This window comes from Leucoraja erinacea, chromosome 13 (genome assembly GCF_028641065.1).
Source record: "Leucoraja erinacea ecotype New England chromosome 13, Leri_hhj_1, whole genome shotgun sequence".
NCBI classification, from domain to species: Eukaryota; Metazoa; Chordata; class Chondrichthyes; order Rajiformes; family Rajidae; genus Leucoraja; species Leucoraja erinaceus.
The window spans coordinates 5,430,436-5,454,690 of NC_073389.1; the positions used below are offsets into that span (position 1 = coordinate 5,430,436).

Sequence of the window (24,255 nt, forward strand, 5' to 3'; positions counted from 1 at the left end):
ACATGTCATTGAAATGTAGCATTTGTTTTCACCACATACTTCTTCAAAGCAGCAACAGTCATCACATTATCTGCTTTTCCTCCTGTCTCTGGAAGTGTTTTCAATGTCTCCTGAACTGAAGCTCCAGCACTGTACAATAACAATGCTCTCTGTTGTGTGTGCGTTGCTAATTCAACAAACAGACCTAAGCTATCTACGTAGGAGTCAAATTCCTCTAACCATGCCTCAAACCTTGCACTCACAACATTTGCCTCGCCACTCGGGTCGAATGAATTCAAAATTCGAATTCCCGCTGCTTCGTTGACGCCATATCCTTCAAAGGTTGAACTAAGTAACTACTAGTTTATCCTCGTCGCCAATGTCAGATCCTCGCCTGGATCCGAATGTAATAAACACGCTTCAAGGACACTGAACATCCTGGGAAGATGCATCCTTTGACCTTTCTGACAGAGTAACCCGAGATACATTTAAATATGCCATCAGTTACCGTGACAGAGAGGAACAGATATAGATCTTACTTCACAAATGGGCACCGTAAACTCGTCAGTTAATCAGTCCGTGTAAACTGAAAAGGGTCTCAACCCGAAATGTCAGCCGTTCCTTCTCTCCAGAGATGTTGCCTGACACGCTGAGTTACTCCAGCAGTTTATGTCTATCGTTGGTGTAAAGCAGCTTCTGCAGTTCCTTCCGACACCTGTAAACTATGCGATGTGTGAAGTGTGTAGCTGGTGGGACAACCTGAGGGGATAGAGAAACGGGATGTTTGATGGTCACCGTTAACGCGGTATGCATGCTTCAACGTGACTTCACCTCCAGCAGGCCTGGGAAGGGATGCCACAAAAAAGGTGCAACGACTCAGCAGGTCGAGCAGCCTCCATGATGAGGAAACCTCGGGCAACGCCGGTCAGCATTGTGACCACAGCGCGCCGGCATTCCCTCATGCGCACGCGTCAGTCTGGCACTACCTGCTGCGCATGCACTTTACCGGCACACTGACGGGTCCATGCTATTGCGCGTGCGTATCGCCGGCATGTTCAGCCGGTCACCGGTGCCACGCATGCGCATTACCGGCACACTAACCGCCGCTACAGCGCATGCGTCAAGCCGGCGCCCGGGAATATGGTGGCGGGTTTAACGTGAGAGGGAGTGAAGGGTCGCGGCTGTGAGGAGATCGCTGGCCGCCCCGCGGGTTGCAGGTACCGGGGAGGGGAGGAGACGGGAGGGGAGGACCGGGCCGGGCCGGGCCGGGGAGAGGGAGCCAGAGCCGTTGCCGTGTCGAAGCCGGGCGGGCGGGGTGAGCCGTTGGGTGAGCTCACTTGGTGCCGGGGTGGCCGCCTCCTCCTCCCTCACTCCCTGCCCGCTGCGGGCCAGTGTGGCGGGTGGATGTGGAGCAGGTACCGTGTGGCCGGTGTGGAGGGGCGGGGGAGTGAGCACCGGGCCGGCTCCTGCCCGCCCGCTGCCGTCTGGCAACCCCCCCCCCCCCCCTCCCTCCCCTCCTGCCCGCCGCCGGTGGAAGCGGCGCCCGTTCAAATCTCCGCGCGAAACAGCAGCGGCTGCGTGAGTAACCCAGACACACAGCGGGAATAACCCAGACACACAGCGGGAATAAATAACCCAGACACACGGCGGGAATAAATAACCCAGACACACAGTGGGAATAAATAACCCAGACACACAGAGGGAATAAATAACCCAGACACACGGCGGGAATAAATAACCCAGACACACAGCGGGAATAAATAACCCAGACACACAGCGGGAATAACCCAGACACACAGCGGGAATAAAATAACCCAGACACACCAGACACAGCGGGAATAAATAACCCAGACACACAGCGGGAATAAATAACCCAGACACACAGCGGGAATAAATAACCCAGACACACGGCAGGAATAAATAACCCAGACACACGGCGGGAATAACCCAGACACACAGCAGGGAATAACCCAGACACACAGCGGGAATAAATAACCCAGACACACGGCGCGGGAATAAATAACCCAGACACACAGCGGGAATAAACCCCAGACACACAGCAGGAATAAATAACCAACCCAGACACACAGCAGGGAATAACCCAGACACACGGGAAAAGAATAAATAACCCAATACACACAGCGGGAAATAACCCAGACACACAGCGGGAATAACCCAGACACACGAATAAATAACCCAGACACACGGCGGGAATAACCCAGACACACAGCGGGAATAACCCAGACACACAGCGGGAATCAATAACCCAGACACACAGTGGGAATAAATAATCCAGACACACAGTGGGAATAACCCAGACACACAGCGGGAATAAATAACCCAGACACACAGTGGGAATAAATAACCCAGACACACGGCCGGAATAAAGAACCCAGACACACAGCGGGAATAAATAACCCAGACACAGCGGGAATAACCCAGACCACACAGCGGGAATAACCCAGACACACAGCGGGAATAACCCAGACACACCAGCGGGGGAATAACCCAGACACACAGCGGGAATAAATAACCCAGACACACCCAGGACACACGGCGGGAATAAATAACCCAGACAATACAGCGGGAACACAGCGGGATAACCCAGACACACAGCGGGGGAATAACCCAGACACACAGCGGGAATAAATAACCCAGACACACGGCGGGAATAAATAACCCAGACACACAGCGGGAATAAATAACCCAGACACACAGCGGGAATAAATAACCCAGACACACAGCGGGAATAAATAACCCAGACACACAGCGGGAATAAACCAGACACACAGCGGGAATAACCCAGACACACAGCGGGAATAACCCAGACACACAGCGGGAATAAATAACCCAGACACACAGCGGGAATAACCCACTCACACAGAGCGAATAAATAACCCAGACACACAGCGGGAATAAATAACCCAGACACACAGCGGGAATAAATAACCCAGACACACAGCGGGAATAAATAACCCAGACACACAGCGGGAATAACCCAGACACACAGCGGGAATAAATAACCCAGACACACAGCGGGAATAAATAACCCAGACACACATCGGGAATAACCCAGACACACGGCGGGAATAAATAACCCAGACACACGGCGGGAATAAATAACCCAGACACACAGCGGGAATAACCCAGACACACAGCGGGAATAAATAACCCTGACACCCAGCGGGAATAACCCAGACACACAGCGGGAATAAATAACCCAGACACACGGCGGGAATAAATAACCCAGACACACAGTGGAAATAACCCAGACACACACAGCGGGAATAAATAACCCACACACACAGCGGGAATAAATAACCCACACACACAGCGGGAATAAATAACCCACAGACACACAGCCGGAATAAATAACCCAGACACACAGCGGGAATAAATAACCCAGACACACAGCGGGAATAAATAACCCAGACACACGGCGGGAATAAATAACCCAGACACACAGCGGGAATAAATAACCCAGACACACAGCGGGAATAAATAACCCAGACACACAGCGGGAATAAATAACCCAGACACACAGCAGGAAAAAATAACCCAGACACACAGCGGGAATAAAATAACCCAGACACACAGCGGGAATAAATAACCCAGACACACAGCGGGAATAAATAACCCAGACACACAGCGGGAATACCCCAGACACACAGCGGGAATAAATAACCCAGACACACAGCGGGAATAAATAACCCAGACACACAGCGGGAATAACCCAGACACACAGCGGGAATAACCCAGACACACAGCGGAATAACCCAGAACCCAGCGGGACACACGCGGGAATAACAGACACACACACACAGTGGGAATAAATACCCAGACACACACAGCGGGAAAAACCCAGACACACAGCCGGGAATAAATAACCCAGACAGACACACAGCGGGGGAATAAATAACCCAGACACACACAGCGGGAATAAATAACCCAGACACACAGCGGGAATAAATAACCCAGACACACAGCGGGGAATAAATAACCCAGATACACAGCGGGAATAACCCAGACACACAGCGGGAATGAATGAATAACCCAGACACACAGCGGGAATAAATAACCCAGATACACAGCGGGAATGAATAACCCAGACACACAGCGGGAATGAATAACCCAGACACTCAGCGGGAATAAATAACCCAGACACACAGCGGGAATAACCCAGACACACAGCGGGAATAACCCAGACACACAGCGGGAATAAATAACCCAGACACACAGCGGGAATGAATAACCCAGACACACAGCGGCTGCGTGAGTAACCCAGACACACACAGCGGGAATAACCCAGACACACAGCGGGAATAAATAACCCAGACACACAGCGGGAATAAATAACCCAGACACACAGCGGGAATAAATAACCCACACACACAGCGGGAATAAATAACCCAGACACACAGCGGGAATAAATAACCCAGACACACAGCGGGAATAAATAAGACAGACACACAGAGGAAATAACCCAGACACACAGCGGGAATAAATAACCCAGACACACAGCGGGAATAACCAGACACACACAGCGGGAATAAATAACCCAGACACACAGCGGGAATAAATAACCCAAACACACGGCGGGAATAACCCCAGACACACGGCGGGAATAAACCAGACACACGGCGGGAATAAATAACCCAGACACACAGCGGGAATAAATAACCCAGACACACAGCGGGAATAACCCAGACACACAGCGACAATGACCCAGACACACAGCCAGAATAAATAACCCAGACACACAGCGGGAATAAATAACCCAGACATACAGCGGGAATAAATAACCCAGACACACAGCGGGAATAAATAACCCAGACACACAGCGGGAATAACCCAGACATACAGCGGGAATGGATAACCCAGACACACAGAGGGAATAACCCAGACACACAGCGGGAATAACCCAGACACACAGCGGGAATGGATAACCCAGACTCACAGCGGGAATAACCCAGACACACGGCGGGAATAACCCAGACACACGGCGGGAATAACCCAGACACACGGCGGGAGTAACCCAGACACACGGCCGGAGTAACCCAGACACACGGCCAGAGTAACCCAGACACACGGCGGGAATGACCCAGACACACAGCGGGAATAACTGTTCTGCTAGTGCCGGTCATTAAGGAAGTCGGCAGCATAAATAATTACAGGCCCATTGCTTTAGCCAGCTTAGTGTAAAAAGTCTTAGAAAGAGTTCTGCTGGATAGAGTAAATGAGTGTTAACTCCACAGATAACCAGTTTGGTTTTAAAGCTAAATATGGCACTGACTTGTGCATATATGCTCTAAAGGAGATTGTAAACAAATATAGAGGCAAAACTCTTAAATTCTTCTGTGCTTTATTGATGCTTCCAAAGCCTTTGATTGTGTGCATCACAGAAAGCTGTTTGTTAAAAGAGTCAAGAGGGGTGCCTAAATACATTGTGAGAATCGGCCCACCAGACTGTGCAAATAAAATGGGGCAATAGGGTCTCAGCCCCATTTGGGGTAGCAATGGTGTTAGACAAGGGGGGATTTTGTCCTCAGTACTTTTTAATCTTTATATTGATGATCTGTCCAAACAATTGAAAGCCTGTAATACCGGGTGCATGATTGGTAATATTTTAGTGAACCATATTATGTATGCAGATGATCTTGTGGTCTTTAGTCCATCTAGCGCTGGTCTCCAGCAGCTCCTTACTATATGTTCTATGTATGGTGTGGAAGATACAAGATACAAGATACATTTAATTGTCATTTGGACCCCTTGAGGTCCAAACGAAATGCCGTTTCTGCAGCCATACATTACAAACAAATAGACCCAAGACACAACATAATTTACATAAACATCCATCACATTGCTGTGATGGAAGGCCAAATAAACTTATCTCTCCACTGCACACTCCCCCCCCCCCCCCCCCCCCCCGATGTCAGAGTCAAAGTCAAAGCCCCCGGCTGGCGATGGCGATTGTCCCGCGGCCATTAAAGCCACGCTGGGTGGTGCGAGGTCGCACACCGGGTCTTGGTGTTAGAGCCCCCGGCGTGCGCTCGCAGAGTCCCGCGGCCATTCCAAGCCGCGCGGGGCAGTGATGTTAGGCCCCGCTCCAGGAGCTCTTCGACCCCGCAACTCGGGCGGGAGAAGTCGCCGTTGCGAGAGCCCTGAAAAGCGGTCTCCCTCCAGGGACCCGCGGGCTCCCGGTGCCGCCGTCCGCAGACCTGCAGTTGAAGCCTCCGACTCTCCGGTCGGGCCGCAGCAGCAGCAGCAGCTGCGCTCCTCCACCGCTCCACCCGCTCCGGACTCGGCCAGCTCCGCGACGATGAGGTGAGTCGTCGGCACCAGAGTCCCCGGTCTCTTCCTGTTGGAGGCCGCTCCTCAATGCGGCCCCAACGATAACGTAGACCCGACGAGAAAAGGTCGGGTCTCCAGTGCAGGGGGAGATTTAAAAGTTTCCCCCCCCCCCCCCCACCCCACCCCCCCCCCCCCCACACACACCCCCCAACAAAAAATAACAAAAAACTACATAAAAACATAGACAGACAAAAATAATAAAACACGGACGGGCTGCAGAGGCCGCTGCTGACAAGAGTCGCGCAGCCCACCGGAAACTTGAAACCGCCCACCGGAAACATGATATTAAATATAATGTTTGTTAGAGTGTTATGATCTGTAGAACCAAAGAGGACAAATGTCTAAAATTTCCTGATTTTAAATTGTCTGCAATAATTTTAGTGTCTGTAATAAGGTAAAATATCTTGGGCATTTTATTACAGAACAAGTGACAGATGATTATTGCGTACAGTTTTGGTATCCCAATCTGAGGAAAGACATTCTTGCCATAGAGGGAGTACAGAGAAGGTTCACCAGACTGATTCCTGGGATGGCAGGACTTTCATATGAAGAAAGACTGGATATACTCTGCTTGTACACGCTAGAATTCGGAAGATTGATGGGGGATCTTATAGAAACTTACAAAATTCTTAAGGGGTTGGACAGGCTAGATGCAGGAAGATTATTCCCGATGTTGGGGAAGTCCAGAACTAGGGATCACAGTTTAAGGATAAGAGGGAAGTCTTTTAGGACCGAGATGAGAAAATCATTTTTTACACAGAGTGTGCTGAATCTGTGGAATTCTCTGCCACAGAAGGTAGTTGAGGCCAGTTCATTGGCTATATTTAAGAGGGAGTTAGATGTGGTCCTTGTGGCTAAAGGGATCAGGGGGTATGGAGAGAAGGCAGGGATGGGATACTGAGTTGGATGATCAGCCATGATCATATCGAATGGTGGTGCAGACTCGAAGGGCCGAATGGCTTACTCCGGCACCTATTTTCTATGTTTCTATTAGGTTATTTATAGGCAACGACGTATGCTGTATATACGGGCGAATATTCTTTTGTGTACGTTTGGTGCGTGTACAGATGTGGTGAAGATGTCGCTGTTTAGAGCATATTGCACACCACTCTATACTGCACACCTGTGGTTGCAGAGACTAAAGGTGTCCTATAATGATGCCAAGGGACAATAGGTGCAGGAGTAGGCCATTTGGCCCTTTGTGCCAGAACCACCATTCAATGTGATCATGGTTGATCATCCCCAATCAGTTCTTGCCTTCTCCCCATATCCCCTGACTCCGCTATTTTTAAGAGCCCTATCTAGCTCTCTCTTGAAAACATTCAGAGAACCTGCCTCCACCGCCCTCTGAGGCAGATAATTCCACAGACTCACCACTCTCTGTGAGAAAAAGTGTTTCCTTGTCTCCATTCTAAATGGCTTACTCCTTATTCTTAAACTGTGGCCCCAAGTTCTGAACTCCCCCAACATCGGGAACATGTTTCTTGCCTCTAGTGTGTTCAAGCCCTTAACAATCTTATATGTTTCAATGAGATGCCCTCTCATCCTTCTAAACTCCAGAGTGTACAAGCCCAACTGCTCCATTCACTCAGCATATGACAGTCCCGCCGTCCCGGGAATTAACCTAGTAAACCTACGCTCCACTCCCTCTATAGCAAGAACGTCCTTCCTCAAATTAGGGGACCAAAACTGCACACAATACTCCAGGTGTGGTCTCACTAGGGCTCTGTACAACTGCAGAAGGACCTTTTGCTCCTATATTCGATTCCTCTTGTTATAAAGGCCAACATGCCATTCGCTTTCTTCACTGCCTGCTGTACCTGCATGAGAACACTGCTGAGGAAACCTAGATGGTGTAGTGCTAGTAACATGTGTGTGGCTGCAGGAGTCAGTACTTTAGAAGCTATACTAAGAATTCCCAGCGGGAATAACCCAGACAGCAGAGAGTAACCATCAGAAAGCAGTAATAGCCCAGACAGTGGGAATAGCCCAGACAGCTGGAGTAACCTAGACAGAGAGAGTAACACAGACAGCGGAGATTGTCCATCAGACAGCGGGAATAATCCAGACAGCGGAGAGTTACCGTCAGACTGCAGGAATAGCCCAGACAGCGGGAATAACCCAGACAACGGGAGTAACCCAGACAGCGGAGAGTGTCCGTCAACAGGAATAACCCAGACTGCCAAAGTGTTCGTCAGACAGCGGGAATAGCCCAGACAGCGAGAGTGACTGTCAGCAGGAATAGCCCAGACTGCGAGAGTGACGTTCGGACAGCGGGAATAGTCCAGACCGCGAAAGTGTCCGTCAAACAGCGGGAATAACCCAGACAGCGGAGAGTGACTGTCAGACAGCGGGGATAACCCCCGCGGGATCTGGAATAACCGCCTGGTAGTGGGGAGTGAATGTCAGACAGCAGGGATAACCATCGACGAGCAAAGAGCAGCGAACAACTAGTGGCTAATGGGGAAATGGGAATAGCAAGCAGTGAGCAGCGAGCAGGTAGTAGCCGGTGATCCAGTGCAGCCACTCACCAGTGAGTTTCACTCCCACGGCAACCACTCACCTTTAACGCTGCAAGCGTTAGCGTGTAGGCAGACGTGCTCCTGGTCTATCGGGCATCGGTCATCATCAGAAGGACAGACACACAAAATGCTGGAGTAACTCAGTGGGACAGGTAGCATCTCTGGAGAGAAGGAATAGGCGACGTTTCGGAGGATATTGAAGGAGCGCAGCTGTAACTTGACAGACAAGGGTTCCGGGAAGAATGGAGATGGCAAAGATTTGAAACCAGGAGGCAGCATTTCATAGTAAAACATGCAGAGCTGGAGGAAGTCCAGGCAGGCAGCATCTGTGGAGGGAATGGCAAGCATCTGTGGAGGGAATGGCAAGACAATGTTTTGTGTCCAGACCCTTCTTCAGACTGATGAATTTCCTCCGCAATCATATATAGTGTGGTAGCATAACTGTATACTGTATTTAGGTATGTTACAAAACCTACCTGAATCGTGGCTGAGCATCTGCCCTACCCCGTGTGCGCGATTTTGGCGCTGTTTAGAGGGGGCGGGTTTAAAACGCGATTTTTACTAGGCTGGTGCAATCGAAAATGTTCAGCCTAGTAAATCATTAACGGAAAATCGCTGAAAGACCCCGTCGCAAAAGATTATTAGTTTTTCTGGCCTTGTATAATAGTTATAGTAGTTTAAAAATCACTCTCTCAACCCGCAACCTCTCGCAGCCCCAGGGTTTTATAAAGCAAACAATTAAAGGTATGTACCTTATTTTTACATTAAATGGGGCTTGTAAATAACCCTGTAATATAAAGTTTTCTATAGCGAGTAGTTCATTTTGGGCTCTTTATATCCCGCAGTATTTTTCTGGGCACTTGAGGGCACAAATCCAGCGTAATGTGAACGTTCTAAACCAGCGCGTTCACAGGAACCCACTAGAAAGCTGATTTAAATTGACTTTAATTTACAGCAATTGAACACTAAATTCCTTCCATTTGGCCCATAAATTGATGTAAATGAGATTTTAAAATCATGTTTTATTGTGAATTATTTGTGAATATTATTTGGACACTTGGGCTATTTAAAAATGTTAATCATTTATTAAGAAATGGATAGATGTTTAGATCTAGTAATTGAAGTTTGAAATTAGCTACAATTGGGTAACTAACTAATTATATGCTTTAATTTCAGGTCATCCAAGTAAGATTATTTTATATTTGTTTCAGAATGCTTCAATCTATGATAACTGAAAATTTCATTCAGTTCTCTTAATTTTTAAGAAGGTTATGGGCTTTTGACTGTCCTTGATCACAGCTTTTTGTTATGTCCATAGAAAATCAATAGGGAACAAGATGCTAATTTCCGAGTATGAAAATGGCCATAACTTTTTAAATACTTGAGATATGAAAGTGATTGCAGACTTGATTTTTTAAATCTCAAAATTTTGTAACATTGCTACTGTATTCCCGTTCTGGTGTAATTAGTGTTTAAGAAGGAACTGCAGATGCTGGAAAATTGAAGGTAGACAAAAATGCTGGAGAAACTCAGTGGGTGCAGCAGCATCTATGGAGCGAGGGATATAGGCAACGTTTCGGGCGAAAACCCTTCTTCAGATTGATGGGGGGCGGGGGGGCAGGGAGACGCAGAAAGGAAAAAGGAAGAGAAGGTGCCCAAGGGCTGAGGGAAAGCTGAGAAGGGGAGGAGAGAGCAAGGGCTACCGGAAATAGGAGAATTCAATGTTCATGCCACTAGGGTGCAGACTGCCCAAGCAGAATATGAGATGCTGTTCCTCCAATTTCCAGTGGTGCTCACTCTTTGCCATGGAGGAGGCCCAGGACAGAGAAGTCGGATACGGAGTGGGAGGGGAAGTTGAAGTGCTTATCCACCGGGAGGTCAGGTTGGTTCATGCGGACTGAGCGGAGGTGTTCGGCGAAACGATCGCCAAGCCTACGCCTGGTCTCACTGGTGTAGATCAGCTGACATCTAGAGCAGCGGATGCAATAGATGAGGTTGGAGGAGATGCAGGTGAACCTCTGTGTCGCACCTGGAACAACTGATTGGGCCCTTGAATGGAGTCGAGGGGGGGAGGTAAAGCGACAAGTGTAGCATCTCTTGCGGTTGCAAGGGAAAGTGCCCGGGGAGGAGGTGGTGCGGGAGGGACGGGAAGAATTGACAAGCGAGTTACGGAGGAAGCGGTCTTTGCGGAAAGCATACGAGGTGGGGGGGGGGGAAGATGGGCAGATGTGGCGAGTGGTGGGGTCCCGTTGGAGGTGGAAAAAATGACGGAGGACTATTTGTTGTATGTGACGGCTTGTGGGGTGAAAGGTGAGGACTGGGGGGACTGCCCTTGTTACGAGTGGGGGGATGGGGAAAGAGAGCAGTGTTACGGGGTATGGAAGAGACCCTGGTGCGAGCCTCATCTATAGTAGGGGAGGGGAACCCCCGTTCCCTGAAGAATGAGGCATTTCAACTCCCCCTCCCATCCCGAATCCGACCTCTCTGTCCTGGGTCTCCTCCATGGCCAGAGTGAGCACCACCGGAAATTGGAGGAACAACATCTCATATTCCGGCTCATGCTTGGGCATTCTGCACCCTAGTGGCATGAACATTGAATTCTCCCATTTTCCGGTAGCCTGCTGTCTCCTCTCCTTCTCAGCTTTCCCTCAGCCCTCGGGCTCCTCTTCCTTTTTCCTTTCTTCTCCCCACCCTCCATCAGTCTGAAGAAGGGCTTCGGCCCGAAACGTTGCCTGTTTCCTTCGCTCCATAGATGCTGCTGCACCCGCTGAATTTCTCCAGCATTTTTGTCTATCTGGTGTAATTAGTGTTTTGTAAAATGTCCTGAGATACAGAGAGATATCTCTGCTTTCCATGATCTCCCAGTGGATCCAGATTACCCACTGTTTGACTGGTGGCTGTGGTGGCAGGTGCCGATTGACTGGGGAACTTTGTCTTCTAGATGTTAAGTCTGAAGAAGGGTCTCAACCTGAAACATCATCTGTCCATCCTGGAGACCTTGGTTTTTTAACCTTCTTCCTAATTACTATAATCACAATCCAGGACCTCATCACAATCCTGTCTATCTGTCTCCTGTATATCGGCAAGACCAAGCACAGGCTCGGCGATCGTTTCGCTGGACATGCACATTCCGCTCAGTCCGCCGTAACCTACCTGATCTCCTCCGGTTGATCAGCACTTTAACTCCCCCTCCCATTCCCAATCTGACCTTTCTCCTCTGTTGTCAGTGAAGCCCAGTGCAAATTGGAGGAACTGCACCTCATATTTTACTTGGGTAGCTTACACCCTTGTGGTATGAACAGTGACTTCTCTAACTTCAAATAGCCCTTGCTTTCCTTTTCTCTTTCTCTCTCCATCCTCCTCCCCCTTCCCAGTTGTCCCACCAGTCTTCCAGTCTCCGACTACATTCTATCTCTGTCCCACCCACTCCCCTGACATCAGTCCAAAGAAGGGCCTCGACCCGAAACACCACCCATTCCTTCTCTCCAGAGATGCTGCCTGTCCCGCTGAGTTACTCCAGCATTTTGTGTCTACCTTTGATTAAAACTAGCATCTGCAATTCTTACCTACTCATCTCATCCTGTCTATATTGTTGGTGCCCATATGTACTATAACCTCTGGCTATTCAATGTGCCCTTTTAGTTTGGCCTGTACCTGCTCAGAGACATTCTTGTCTGGAGAGGCAGCACACCATCCTGCAGCCAAAGAAATTCTGTCTCTGTCCCTCACATGTATTATCCCCATCACTGCAGTTCACCTACACTTTGACCTTCGCTGCTGTACAGCAGCCAGCCATGGTGCCATGCTACTATTGGTTTCCCCTGACAAGCAACTTGCACTGCAGCATCTAAAGTGGCATACTTGTTAGGGAGAGGAACAGCCAAAGGGGAATCCCGATTTTCTCTCCAGTCAACCCACCACATGAACTCATGTGGTGACCACCTCTCTGAAACCGCTATTGTTCCCAGTTCCTGCCTCCAGCATGCTCCTGAATGGTTGATGTGGTCTGAGACAAAGATCCTATAGCAAGCAAGATAGATCACTTGACGAAAAAGACGTAGTGCGGTCACGGGCAGATTCATGGGTAATTTTAGGCCCCATTTCCGTAACCGGCTTCCGTCTCCGCGCCAAAGATCCCATAGCGGAGCAAAGATACTAGTGCGGAGACGGAAGCCGGTTACGGAAACATCCTCGTAAAAATAAAAGTTATTTGGTAAAAATCTTCTCCTCATTTTCAGAATTTAAATTTATTAACACAAACTGTTCCCCAGCAACGTTGATTACACTGTGGGTCGGGTCGGGTTACGGAATGGATGAAAAAAAGGCCCACGTTCCGCTCCGTTGCAAACTACACGTGAGCCCGTTTCATTTAGCAGGAGTGGTCTATCTTGCACTGCAGGATCTTTGGTCTGGGAGGAGTTGCAACTGGACACATTTCCTGCAAGTGTGTTCGTCTGGGACAATTGCGTTCTCCCTGATCACCCACGTTTCATAGACGTTGCAAACCACTCTTTTGACTGCCATTTCAAACTCTGAAGTTAGTATTGGGATTAAAAGAAAGAAAAAGGAAAGACCCTGCCTTTACTTGCTGGACCTTGTCACTGCTCAGCCTCCTTACTGAACCCACAGATTAAAATCTCTGCACTGAGACCTGAAACATCGCACCTCAACCACAAAACGGCTGGTTCCCAAATAACAACTCAGCTATAACGTAGAGCCTTTTTAAATTGCTTCTTTCCATTCTGCAAATGTTATCTGCCTGTAATTTGCCAGAGATAGACACAGAATGTTGGAGTAACTCAGCGGGACAGGCAGCATCTCTGGGCACAAGGAATGGGTGACGCCCTTTGCATGGAGGCCCTTCTTCAGACGAGAGTCAGGGGAAAGGGAAATGAGATATAGACAGTCTTCTTCTTCTTGCGTATGGCGTGCACACCCTAAAGTTGTAGGACAACTTGTTCTATTTAATCTTATCTGATTGTGCACGCCGGGTTGATTGCATTCGTCGAAACAGGGCGGACCATGTGAAGGTTGCAATCTTCCACCTCATAGAGACAGTGATGTATAGAGATATAGAACAAATGAATTCAAGATATGTGAAACAGTAATGATGATAAGGAAACGGGCCATTGTTAGCTGTTTGCTAGATGAGAACGAGAAGCTGGTGCGACTTGGGTGGGGGAGGGATGGAGAGTGAGGTAATGCAGAGGTTATTTGAAGTTAGAGAAATCAATATTCATACCACTGGGTTGTACGAGGTCCAAGCGAAATATGAGATGCTGTTCCCCCCGATTTGCATTTAGCCCACTGACAATGGAGGAGACCAAGGACAGAGGTCAGGGTGGGAAGGGGAAATAAAGTGTTTGGCAACCGGGAGATCTGGTGGGCCCAGGCAGACTGAGTGAAGGTGTTCAGACTAAGCAAAGGTGTTCAGCGAAACAATCTCCCAGTCTACATTCGTGTAAAGAGTCCAAACTCACACAGGTTGAAACACAAGCATCTTTATTGTTCAGGTCATTAACTACTAAGCAGGTCATCACACGTTCACACTGCTACTCTAACTGGTAGACAGTGGGAAGGATCTTACACTATGAATGTTATAATTAGGAGGGGTTGTATAAGAGCCCACATCTTGAACAATGGATACAGTAGATGAGGTTGGAGGAGGTGCAAATGAACCTCTGCCTAACCTGAAAATGTATGCGACGGCTGATGGGGTGAAAGGTAAGAGCCAGGGGGACTCTGTCTCTGTTGCGACTAGGGGAGGGGGGGTCAAGGGCGGAACCGAGAGGAGACACGAGTGAGGGCCTCGTGTATGATGGGAGAGGGGAACCCCAGTTCCCTAAAAAATAAGGACATCTCAGATGTTCTGGTATGGAACACCTCATCTTGGGTACAAATGCGGCGTAGACGGAAGAAGTGGGAGTCGGGGATAGAGTCTTTGCAGGAAGTAGAGTGAGATGAAGTGTAGTTGAGATAGTTGTGGGAGTGAATGGGTTTGTAATAGACGTCAGTCGATAGTTTTATCTCCTGTGATAGAAATGGTGAGATCAAGAAAGGGGAGTGAGGTGTCGGAGATGGTCCAAATAAATTTGAGTGCAGGATGGAAATTGGTGGTGAAGTTAATGAATTCCATGAGTTCTGCATGGGTGCTGGAGGTAGCAGTGATGCAGTCGTCAATGTAACGGAGATATTGAGGAAAGGGCCAGTGTACGCCTGGAACAGAGATTGTTCAAAGTACCCTACAAAGAGGCAGGCATAGTTGGGGCCCATGCGGGTGCCCATAGCTATGCCTTTGATTTGGAGAAAATGGGAGGAGTCGAAGGAGAAGTTGTTGCGGGTTAGGACCAGCTCTGCTAGGTGGAGAAGAGTGTTAGCAGAGGGAAATTGGATGATTCTGCAGTCGAGGAAGAAACGGAGGGCTTTAGGCCTTCCTGTTGGGGGATGGAAGTGTAGAGTGACTGATCGCCCAATTTGCCAGGTTCTTGCCTTTTTTACTACTTAGTTTAGTGATATAGCATGGACCGACAAGTCCGCACTGACCATACTAGTTCTATTTATCCCACTTTCTCATCCACTCCCTGCACACCAGGGGCAATTTACAGAGGTCAATCAACGTACAATCTTGCCCGTCTTTGGGATGTGGGAGGAAACTGGAGAACTACAAAAAAGAAAGAAAGACGAATGTCTGGCCTTCAGTTGCAATGCCGTTTGTGTGTATTTATGGCCTTGGTGGCCCTAAAGTGCCTGAGCATCTTAAAGAATATGCAGACCTTAAATTGTTGTGCTGCAAAAAGTTGTTTTTTTATTAATCACTAATGCATTAAACTGCTATTAATCTGCTTTAATTTCTCTTTTTGTGCCTAGAAATGGATCTAACTTCTTCCATGAAATCCCTGTTGCTGGCTATCACGCAATATAAAAATGCCAAATCTGACAACAATGCATTACAAATACAAAGGCAATTGGATGTAAGTACAGCACATACTGTATGAAAGGAATTTTACCGGGTTGATATTTTGCTTTCTTGCCTGGTTATTTCTCTCCCTCTCGTACTCCCCTCCTGTTTGCTGCTGAAAAAATATATTCCAACTCAAAACTTGTATTTGCAAGGGTCGGAAATATAAAAACTGAATGTAAAAAGCTTCTTTAGAGAACCACCAGGTGGCGCCAGCAATGGCTGCCTCGCCAATAGTCTGTCTCACCAGTCTGTCTTGCCTACGGTGCGGTCTCACCAGGGCCCTGTACTACTGCAGAAGGACCTCTGCTCCTATACTCAACTCCTCTCGTTATGAAGACCAACATGCCATTAGCTTTCTTCGCTGCCTGTTGTACCTGTATGCTTACTTTCAGTGACTGATGTACTAGGACACCCAAGTCTCGTTGAACCTCCCCTTTTCCTAACGTGACACCATTCAGATAATAATCTGCCTTCCCGTTCTTGCCTCCAAAGTGGATAACCTCACATTTATCCACATTATACTGCATCTGCCCACTCACCCAACCTGTCCAAGTCACTCCGTAGTCTCATAGCATCTTCTTCACAGTTCACACTGCCACCCAGCTTTGTGTCATCTGCAAATTTGCTAATGTTACTATTAATTCCTTCATCTAAATCATTAATGTATATTGTAAATAGCTGCAGTCCCAGCACCGAGCCTTGCGGTACCCCACTAGTCACTGTCTGCCATTCCGAAAGGGACTCGTTAATCCCTACTCTTTGTTTCCTGTCTGCCACCCAATTTTCGATCCATGTCAATACCCTATCCCCAATACCATGTGCTCTAATATTGCCCATTAATCTGTGGGACCTTATCAAAGACTTTCTGAAAGTCCACGTACACTACGTCCACTGGCTCTCCCTTATCCATTTTACTTGTTACATCCTCAAAAAAGTCCAGAAGATTTGTAAAGCATGATTTCCCCTTGGTAAATCCACTGACTTGGACCAATCCTGTACTGCTATCCAAATGCACTGCTATTACATCTTTGATAATCGACTCCAGCATCTTCCCCAATACTGAAGTCAGGCTAACTGGTCTATAATTCCCAGATTTCTTTCTCACTCCTCTCTTGAAAAGTTAGATAACATTAGCTACCCTCCAATCCACAGGAACTGATCCAGAATCTATAGAACATTGGAAAATGATCACCAATGCGTCCACAATTTCTAGAGCCACCTCCTTGAGTAGCCTGGGATGCAGACCATTAGGCCCTGGGGATTTGTTAGCCTTCAGTCCCATCAGTCTACCCAACACCATTTCCTGACTAATATGAATTTCCTTCAGTTCCTTCGTCACCCTAGGTCCTCTGTCCCCTAGTACATCTGGGAGATTGTTTGTGTCTACCTTAGTGAAGACAGAACCAAATAACCTGTTCAACTTGTCTGCCATTTCCTTGTTCCCCATAATAAATTCACCTGTTTCTGTCTTCAAGCCATTTGTCTTAACTAATTTTTTTCCCTTGACATACCTAAAGAAGATTTTACTATCCTCCTTTATATTCTTGGCTAGATTTACCTTCATACTTCATCTTTTTTCCCTGTATTGCTTTTTTTGTTACCTTCTGTTGATCTTTAAAAGTTGCCCAATCCTCTGGCTTCCCGTTCATGTTTGCTATGTTATACATCTTCTCTTTTATTTTTATACTATCCTTGACTTCATTGTCAGCCACGGTCGCCTCTTACTTCTTCATAAGTAGGTCCCTTACAATGAGAGACAGGTGAATTTATAATGGAAAACAAGGAAATGGCAGAATAGTTAAATGAGCACTTTGGTTATGTCTTTATTAAAAAAGATACAAACAATCTCCCAGAAATACTAGGGGACCAATGATCTAGTGGGAGGGAGGAACTAAAAGGAATCCACATTAGGCAGGAAACTGTTGGGATTGAAGGCAGATAAATCGCCAGGGCCTGATGGTCTGCATCCCAGAGTACTCAAGGAGGTGGCCCTAGAAATCGTGGATGCATTGGTGATCATTTTCCAATGTTCTCTCGACTCTGGATCAATTCCTGTGGACTGGAGGGTAGCCAATGTAACTCCACTTTTTAAGAAAGGAGGGAGAGAGAAAGCAGGGAATTATAGACCAGTTAGCCTTACATCGGTAGTGGGGAAGATGCTTGAGTCGATTATTAAAGATGTTATAGCAGCACATTTGGAAAGCGATGACCGGATCGGTCAAAGTCAGCATGGATTTATGAAGGGGAAATCATGCTTGACTAATCTTCTGGCATTTTTAGAGGATGTAACAAGTAGAATGGATAAGGGAGAGCCAGTGGATGTGGTGTAACTGTACTTTCAAATTAAGGTACTTTCAAAAAGCCTTTGACAAGGTCCCACACAAGAGATTAGTGTGAAAAATTAGAGCAAATGGTATTGGGGGTAGGGTATTGACATCAAGTCAAGTCAAGAGAGCTTATTGTCAGTGTCCCAGATAGGACAATGAAATTCTTGCTTGCTGCAGCACAACAGAATATTGTAGGCATAAATGCAGAACAGATCAGTGTGTCTATATACCATAGACCATATATATACACATAAATAAACTGATAAAGTGCAATAGGCTGTTATAGTTCAGAGTTTGTTTGAAGTTGTGTTTAATAGTCTGATGGCTGTGGGGAAGTAGCTGTTCCTGAACCTGAATGTTGCTGATTTCAGGATCCAGTACCTTCTACCTGATGGCAGAGGAGAGATGAGTGTGTGGCCAGGATGGTGTGGGTCCTTGATGATGTTGGCAGCCTTTTTGAGGCAGCGGAAACTGGTTGGATAGAGAACTGGTTGGCAGACAGGAAGCAAAGAGTAGGAATTAACGGGTCATTTTCAGAATGGCAGGCAGTGATTAGTGGGGTGCCGCAAGGTAAGCAAGTAATGGCAGAAATATCTTTGTTGTAAGCGCCTGCCGATTTGCTTCAATTAGACCGGCCAGAGTCCTTGGTAGTATTTTTGTTTGTTGGTTATACTTGATGGACTGAAGCTGGAACTGAAGGCTACAACCAGGATGAAAATGAATGGAGGGATTTAGACTTGGACTCCTTTGAGAGTGATACAAATTGCATTACAATAACAATTTGTATTCAACTTTGTAGTTTAAAGTACTATTAATTTGCATTATTGTTTGTTAAATCAGTGACATATTAAAATTAATGTTGAGAAACAGATTGGATCCAAAACACAGACTACTGACTGTTGTTGAGTCTCCATGTCTGGTGTGAACTAGAAAAATCAATTCAAGTGAATAATGCAGTAAATACAGGACAAACACTGTGTAATTTGGTGGGCATTTTAATTAAGGAGACTATTATTGTAACTACTTGTAAGAAAAAAAAACCTAGAAGTGTTCAGGTAAACAAATCTAATTTTTTTTTTTCTCTTCATAGGTAATTTCTGGAATGAAAGCAGTACGTGTATTTGCAACAAATCAAAGTTTGCCAAGTGAATGCCTGAACAGTCTTGTGGAGCTTGTTGGTGATCCTAACATAAAAGTAACACTGACTCTGAAAATTATAGGATTACTCACCCAATTAGGTATTATTTTATTTTGCTCAGTTAAGTTCTTGTTCAATATAACCTATTTATTTTTCATGACTTATTTTCACAGAAATGTAATTTGATACCTTTTTAGACTTTACACTGTTAAATTGAGAGCTATCTTTACAAATCTTTCATGCTTGCAAGCAAAATTGCAGTTGTATACTTGTACTGATATGTGAAATGCAAAAAGCAAATCTGGGTTTACTTCATATTTTCAACATTTTTCAAACACAATTGTGATAAAAAGGTATTTATTAAGAAAGAATATGCACTCCTTGCTGCAATTCACCTCTGAATAATATCAGTTGGGAATGCTGAAAGATGTAGAGAAGTCTCGCCAGACACAAAAATACACGGGAGAATCTGTTTGGGTATGTGTGTTGGACATTGAATTCTAAGATTAAAAATGCGACACTTCCAAACTTTCTTGAATTCTTTTTAAAGTTTAAAAATGAAAAAAATCTGGGTGACTTTCAGTTAAAAACACTTCACAGTGCAGACTTACTTTCCAAATTGTTTAATTGTAAAATGTTCTTTTAGATATATTGCTCCTCGATTTGAGTCAATGTTATTTTTTAAATAAATAAATATTTTTACTATTTTAATATTAATTTTATCTCGTTGCACACTCTTGCTTCCTATCCTTTTCGGATAAAGAAGTAACCAATGCTAAATGGTTGTGGCTTGAGAGTTGTGTAAAGATGAGCCATGATTGCAATGTCTGATAGAAATTGCATCTTGTAAAGTATTTGTTTAGTTCAATGTCTAGATTATCATTTCTTGTGCCTATAATTGCAGAGGTGACTTTTTTGATTGTTGCCTATATTATATTTTAAGTGAGGATCCATTTGTCGTTATTGCCCTTTCTCTGTTGCAGCGTCGGACAGTGAGACGAGGGAAATATTGCATTCGTACAATCTCGTCACTGCGCTTGCAGCAGTGGTTCATCATAACAGTACAACTCCCAAAGAGCAGGTGGTATTGCAAGTAAGTATAGTCTATTGACAATCTACTGTTCGCACTTTTTTTTTAAGGGTTCCTAGATCTGGTCATTACTACAAGGGCACCATTTATTTCCTGTTCTTGAGGTGGTCATCAAATCTCGCCTTTCATTGCAGCAATTCAGGCAGCAAGTGTCCGCACAGTGCTGCTGGGTCTTCAGCTGCTTTGTTAACATGTCCCCTTTGTGATAAGGGAAAGAGTGGAAGTGTTTGATAGTCCACTATCTTCCATTTGCAATTGATTGAAGAACCAGCCATTTTGTCTGGCATTGATGGGGTTATTATTCTAGCAACATTGATGTTTGCATTCACTTCCATGCAATCGGGTTTTATAACACTCATGGTGAATGAAACAAAATCTAATTCCAATATATTTAACTGTTAAAATCCAACTTAAATTTGAGTTTATATACAAATAATTTGGGTGAGAATATAAGTGGCTGCTTTGCGTAGATGGCACAAAATTGGCAGTGTTGTAGATAATGAGAAGTTGTCAAATAATAAAGCAGGATATAAATCACTTGAATATAAGAGTGGAGAAATGCATGATGGATTTTAATCCTGACAAGTAAAAGGTATTGCACTTTAAGAAGAAAGTATGCAGTCAGTAGCAGGACCCTGAGCTCCAAGAGTTCATAGATGACAAATAACATGTGTTCTCATCAATTTCCGGTAAATACGGCTTCTAACAAGAATAATAACTACATATCTTTGACATTCGCTACCATTACCATCATCATTGATCTAAAAACGTAACCAGGCTACAGGCTTTGGCAGATCACAAGCTCGATTATACTATTTGGTGTGTAATGACCTCCTGACTTCCCAAAGCCCCTGTACTGTCTGAAAGGGTCAGGGATGTGATTTATTTATTTAAAGTGAATGTCATAAAAATAATAACTTTTCCAGCAAGGTTCTCAAAAATAATGATAAATTTGCAGCCTAAAATATTTATATGTAATCACTTTAAAAGTTTATGTGTATTGCACGGGTTTGGTCATTAAATAATGAATCCCTGTCTCATTTTCAACAGAGCCTGCAGCTTCTGCAGAAAACAACTTACAACACCAGAGTTTTTCATTGTGGTACAAATATTGATGAACTGATTGCATTCCTGGTGAAACATATGTAAGTTTGTAACAATTTTATGAACCTGAACTCTCATAAATGAAGATGCTTTGATTTTTCTATCCTATATTATCTATACTACGGAAATACTTTCCCTCCGTTAAGATGAAGGGTAAGTTTTTCCATAGGATAAATAGCATTGCTGTTTTATGAGAACACATATCTTATATGTATTCATTCATTAATATCCCAGTTCCAATTTCTTATTACTGCCTCCTGATACCGAATGTCTTTCAATAACCAAAATTGCTGAATATCTAACTACTCTGTGGTTAGTGCTCTGCTGGTCCAATCCACTTTTCTGTCCGATTCTGTCTGATGTTATGGGTTCCTCAAACTGGTATTTGATCTTTCAAAAATGCCATGAGCATTTTGGCTAAGTCACAGAGGCACACAGAGCGGAAACAGGCCCAACCTTGCCAACCCAAGTTCCCATCTAAGTTAATCTCATTTGCCCACGATAGGCCCTAATTCCTCTACACCAGTGGTTCCCAACCTTTTTTTGGCCATGCCCCACCTAATCACCTCTAAAATCCTGATGCCCCCCCCTTGCTTTCCTTTGAGAGAAAACGGAGGAAATAGATATTATAAGGGTAACTTAGCAAAAGCTCTTTGAATCACATTTCTAAATCCAATTCAATAAATAAAGTTCTCCCATGACCTCGCGCGCATCGTGCGACGTGCATGAAGAGCGATGGCGCGGTGATTATGTAATAACTACACAATAAAGACCTTTTTTACCCCAAAAAAATTATTTACTCAAAATAACATCTAAAACATAAACTATATATGTTTACCTGATGGAAAATCCAAAAAAATAAAAATTGAAAATTTGGACCCAGACCTCCTCAGTCGTGCTCAATTGCCCCCCTTAAAAATCAAATTGCCCCCCTGTAGGGCGTACGCCCCACGTTGGGAACCACTGCTCTACACCTTTCCTGCCCATGCACCTATCCAAGAGTATTTTAAATGTTTTTATTGTACCTTCCTCAATTACCTCCTCTGGCGGCTTCTTCCAGATACCCACCACTGTGTGAAAAGATGCCACTCAGGTTCCCATTAAATCTTTCCCCTCTCACCTTAAACCTATGTTCTCTGGTCCTTGATTTCCCCTTCCTTGGGTAAAAGACTCTGTGCATTCACCCTATCTATTTCCCTCAGGAATTTATATACCTCTTGATTATTTCTCAGCTCTTGCAGTACAACATTGACCACATCAAGAGAACTCAAAGTGCCTAGGTGATTGTAATACTCTTGAAGATTTCTTCGGATTTGTGAAATGAATATATAAATGCAAAATCACATTTATTTGTTATCTCTATACTCCTTGATACAGTCAGCTAAATGCCACTTTAATTTAAACTATCTTCACAATATTCCTTTTATGCGGGTTATTAAATAGAATTTTATTTTAATGCAGTCAAGTCCCAGAAGATGAGCTTACGTTACCATGTCTAGGATTGATGGCAAACCTTTGTCGTCACAACCTTTCTGTCCAGGCCTATATAAAATCATTGGTAAGATATTTCTATTTTTCTGTTTAAACATGCATGTGCCAATTTACAAAAAAAGACACAAAGTGAAGGAGCATCTCAGCGGGTCAGGCAGCACCTCTGACGAATGGGCAGGAAGATGGGTCCCGACTTAAAATGTCGCCTATCCATGTTCTTCAGAATTGCTGCCTGACCCACTGACTTACTCAAGCACTTTGTGTCTTTTTTCTTTTTTACCACAAACTGTCTGTAGAGGGATTATTGAACATAAAACAATGTTCCTATGGTCCAACAATCATCATCCTCCAACTTTTCAGCTACCTAAATTAGCTTGCTTATCTCTTCTGATGTAGAGTTCCTAATGTGAAACATTAACTGTGTCTCCTTCCACATATATGCCTGACCTAGTGAGTTTTCCAGCGCTTTCCATTTTTATGCCTTTGTTTTTATTATTCTACTTGTATACCAGGCCCTGCTGAACATGTGCCAGGATCTTTTCAGTCTTTATTTCAGATTTTAAATATCTGCAGCTTTTTTGTTTAAAAAAAAAAGTAGCTTTTAGATAGAAACCAATGTAAATATCATTGTCCTCCAGCATGATATTCATAGCAAGCATTCTACTCTTGGATTTTTGCATAACTCACTGGCATCCACTGGCTAGATCATAGCATCCTCTTTGACAATTGAAAGATTGCACACAATACTCCAGGTATGGTCTCACACATGCAGGTACAGCAGGCAGTGAAGAAAGCCAATGGCCCTTTATAACAAGAGAAGTTGAGTATAAGAGCAAAGAGGTCCTTCTGCAGTTGTACGGGGCCCTAGTAAGACCATATATGGAGTATTGTGTGCAGTTTTGGTCCCCTAATTTGAGGAAGGACGTTCTTGCTATTGAGGGAGTGGAGCGTAGGTTTACAAGGTTTATGGCTGGACTGTCATATACTGAGAGAATGGAGCAGCTGAGCCTGTACACTCTGGAGTTTAGAAGGATGAGAGGGGTTCTTATTGAAACATATAAGATTGTTAAGGGTTTGGACACGCTAGAGGCAGGAAATATGTTCCCGATGTTGGGGGAGTCCAGAACCAGGGGCCACAGTTTAAGAGTAAGGGCTAAGCCATTTAGAACGGAGTCGAGGAATTTTTTTTCACAGAGAGTTGTGAGTCTGGAATTCTCTGCCTCAGAGGGCGGTGGAGGAGAGAATTTCAAGAGAGAGCAAGATAGGGCTTTTATCAATAGCGGAGTCAGGGG

At 45.3% G+C, this 24,255-nt stretch overlaps 1 protein-coding gene across 1 annotated transcript in view; it reads left to right on the forward strand.

Annotated features, from left to right (window-relative positions):
• Positions 1-1,061: 1,061 nt before the first annotated feature.
• Positions 1,062-24,255, forward strand: part of cip2a (cellular inhibitor of PP2A) — a 44,783-nt gene continuing 21,589 nt past the window's right edge. Inside the window, exons 1-6 of the mRNA XM_055644351.1 lie at positions 1,062-1,196; positions 15,720-15,823; positions 19,231-19,378; positions 20,262-20,371; positions 21,419-21,513; positions 22,934-23,030. Of these exons, the coding sequence (XP_055500326.1) occupies positions 15,722-15,823; positions 19,231-19,378; positions 20,262-20,371; positions 21,419-21,513; positions 22,934-23,030 (552 nt within the window). The 5' untranslated portion in view covers positions 1,062-1,196; positions 15,720-15,721. The remainder of the gene's footprint in view (positions 1,197-15,719; positions 15,824-19,230; positions 19,379-20,261; positions 20,372-21,418; positions 21,514-22,933; positions 23,031-24,255) is intronic.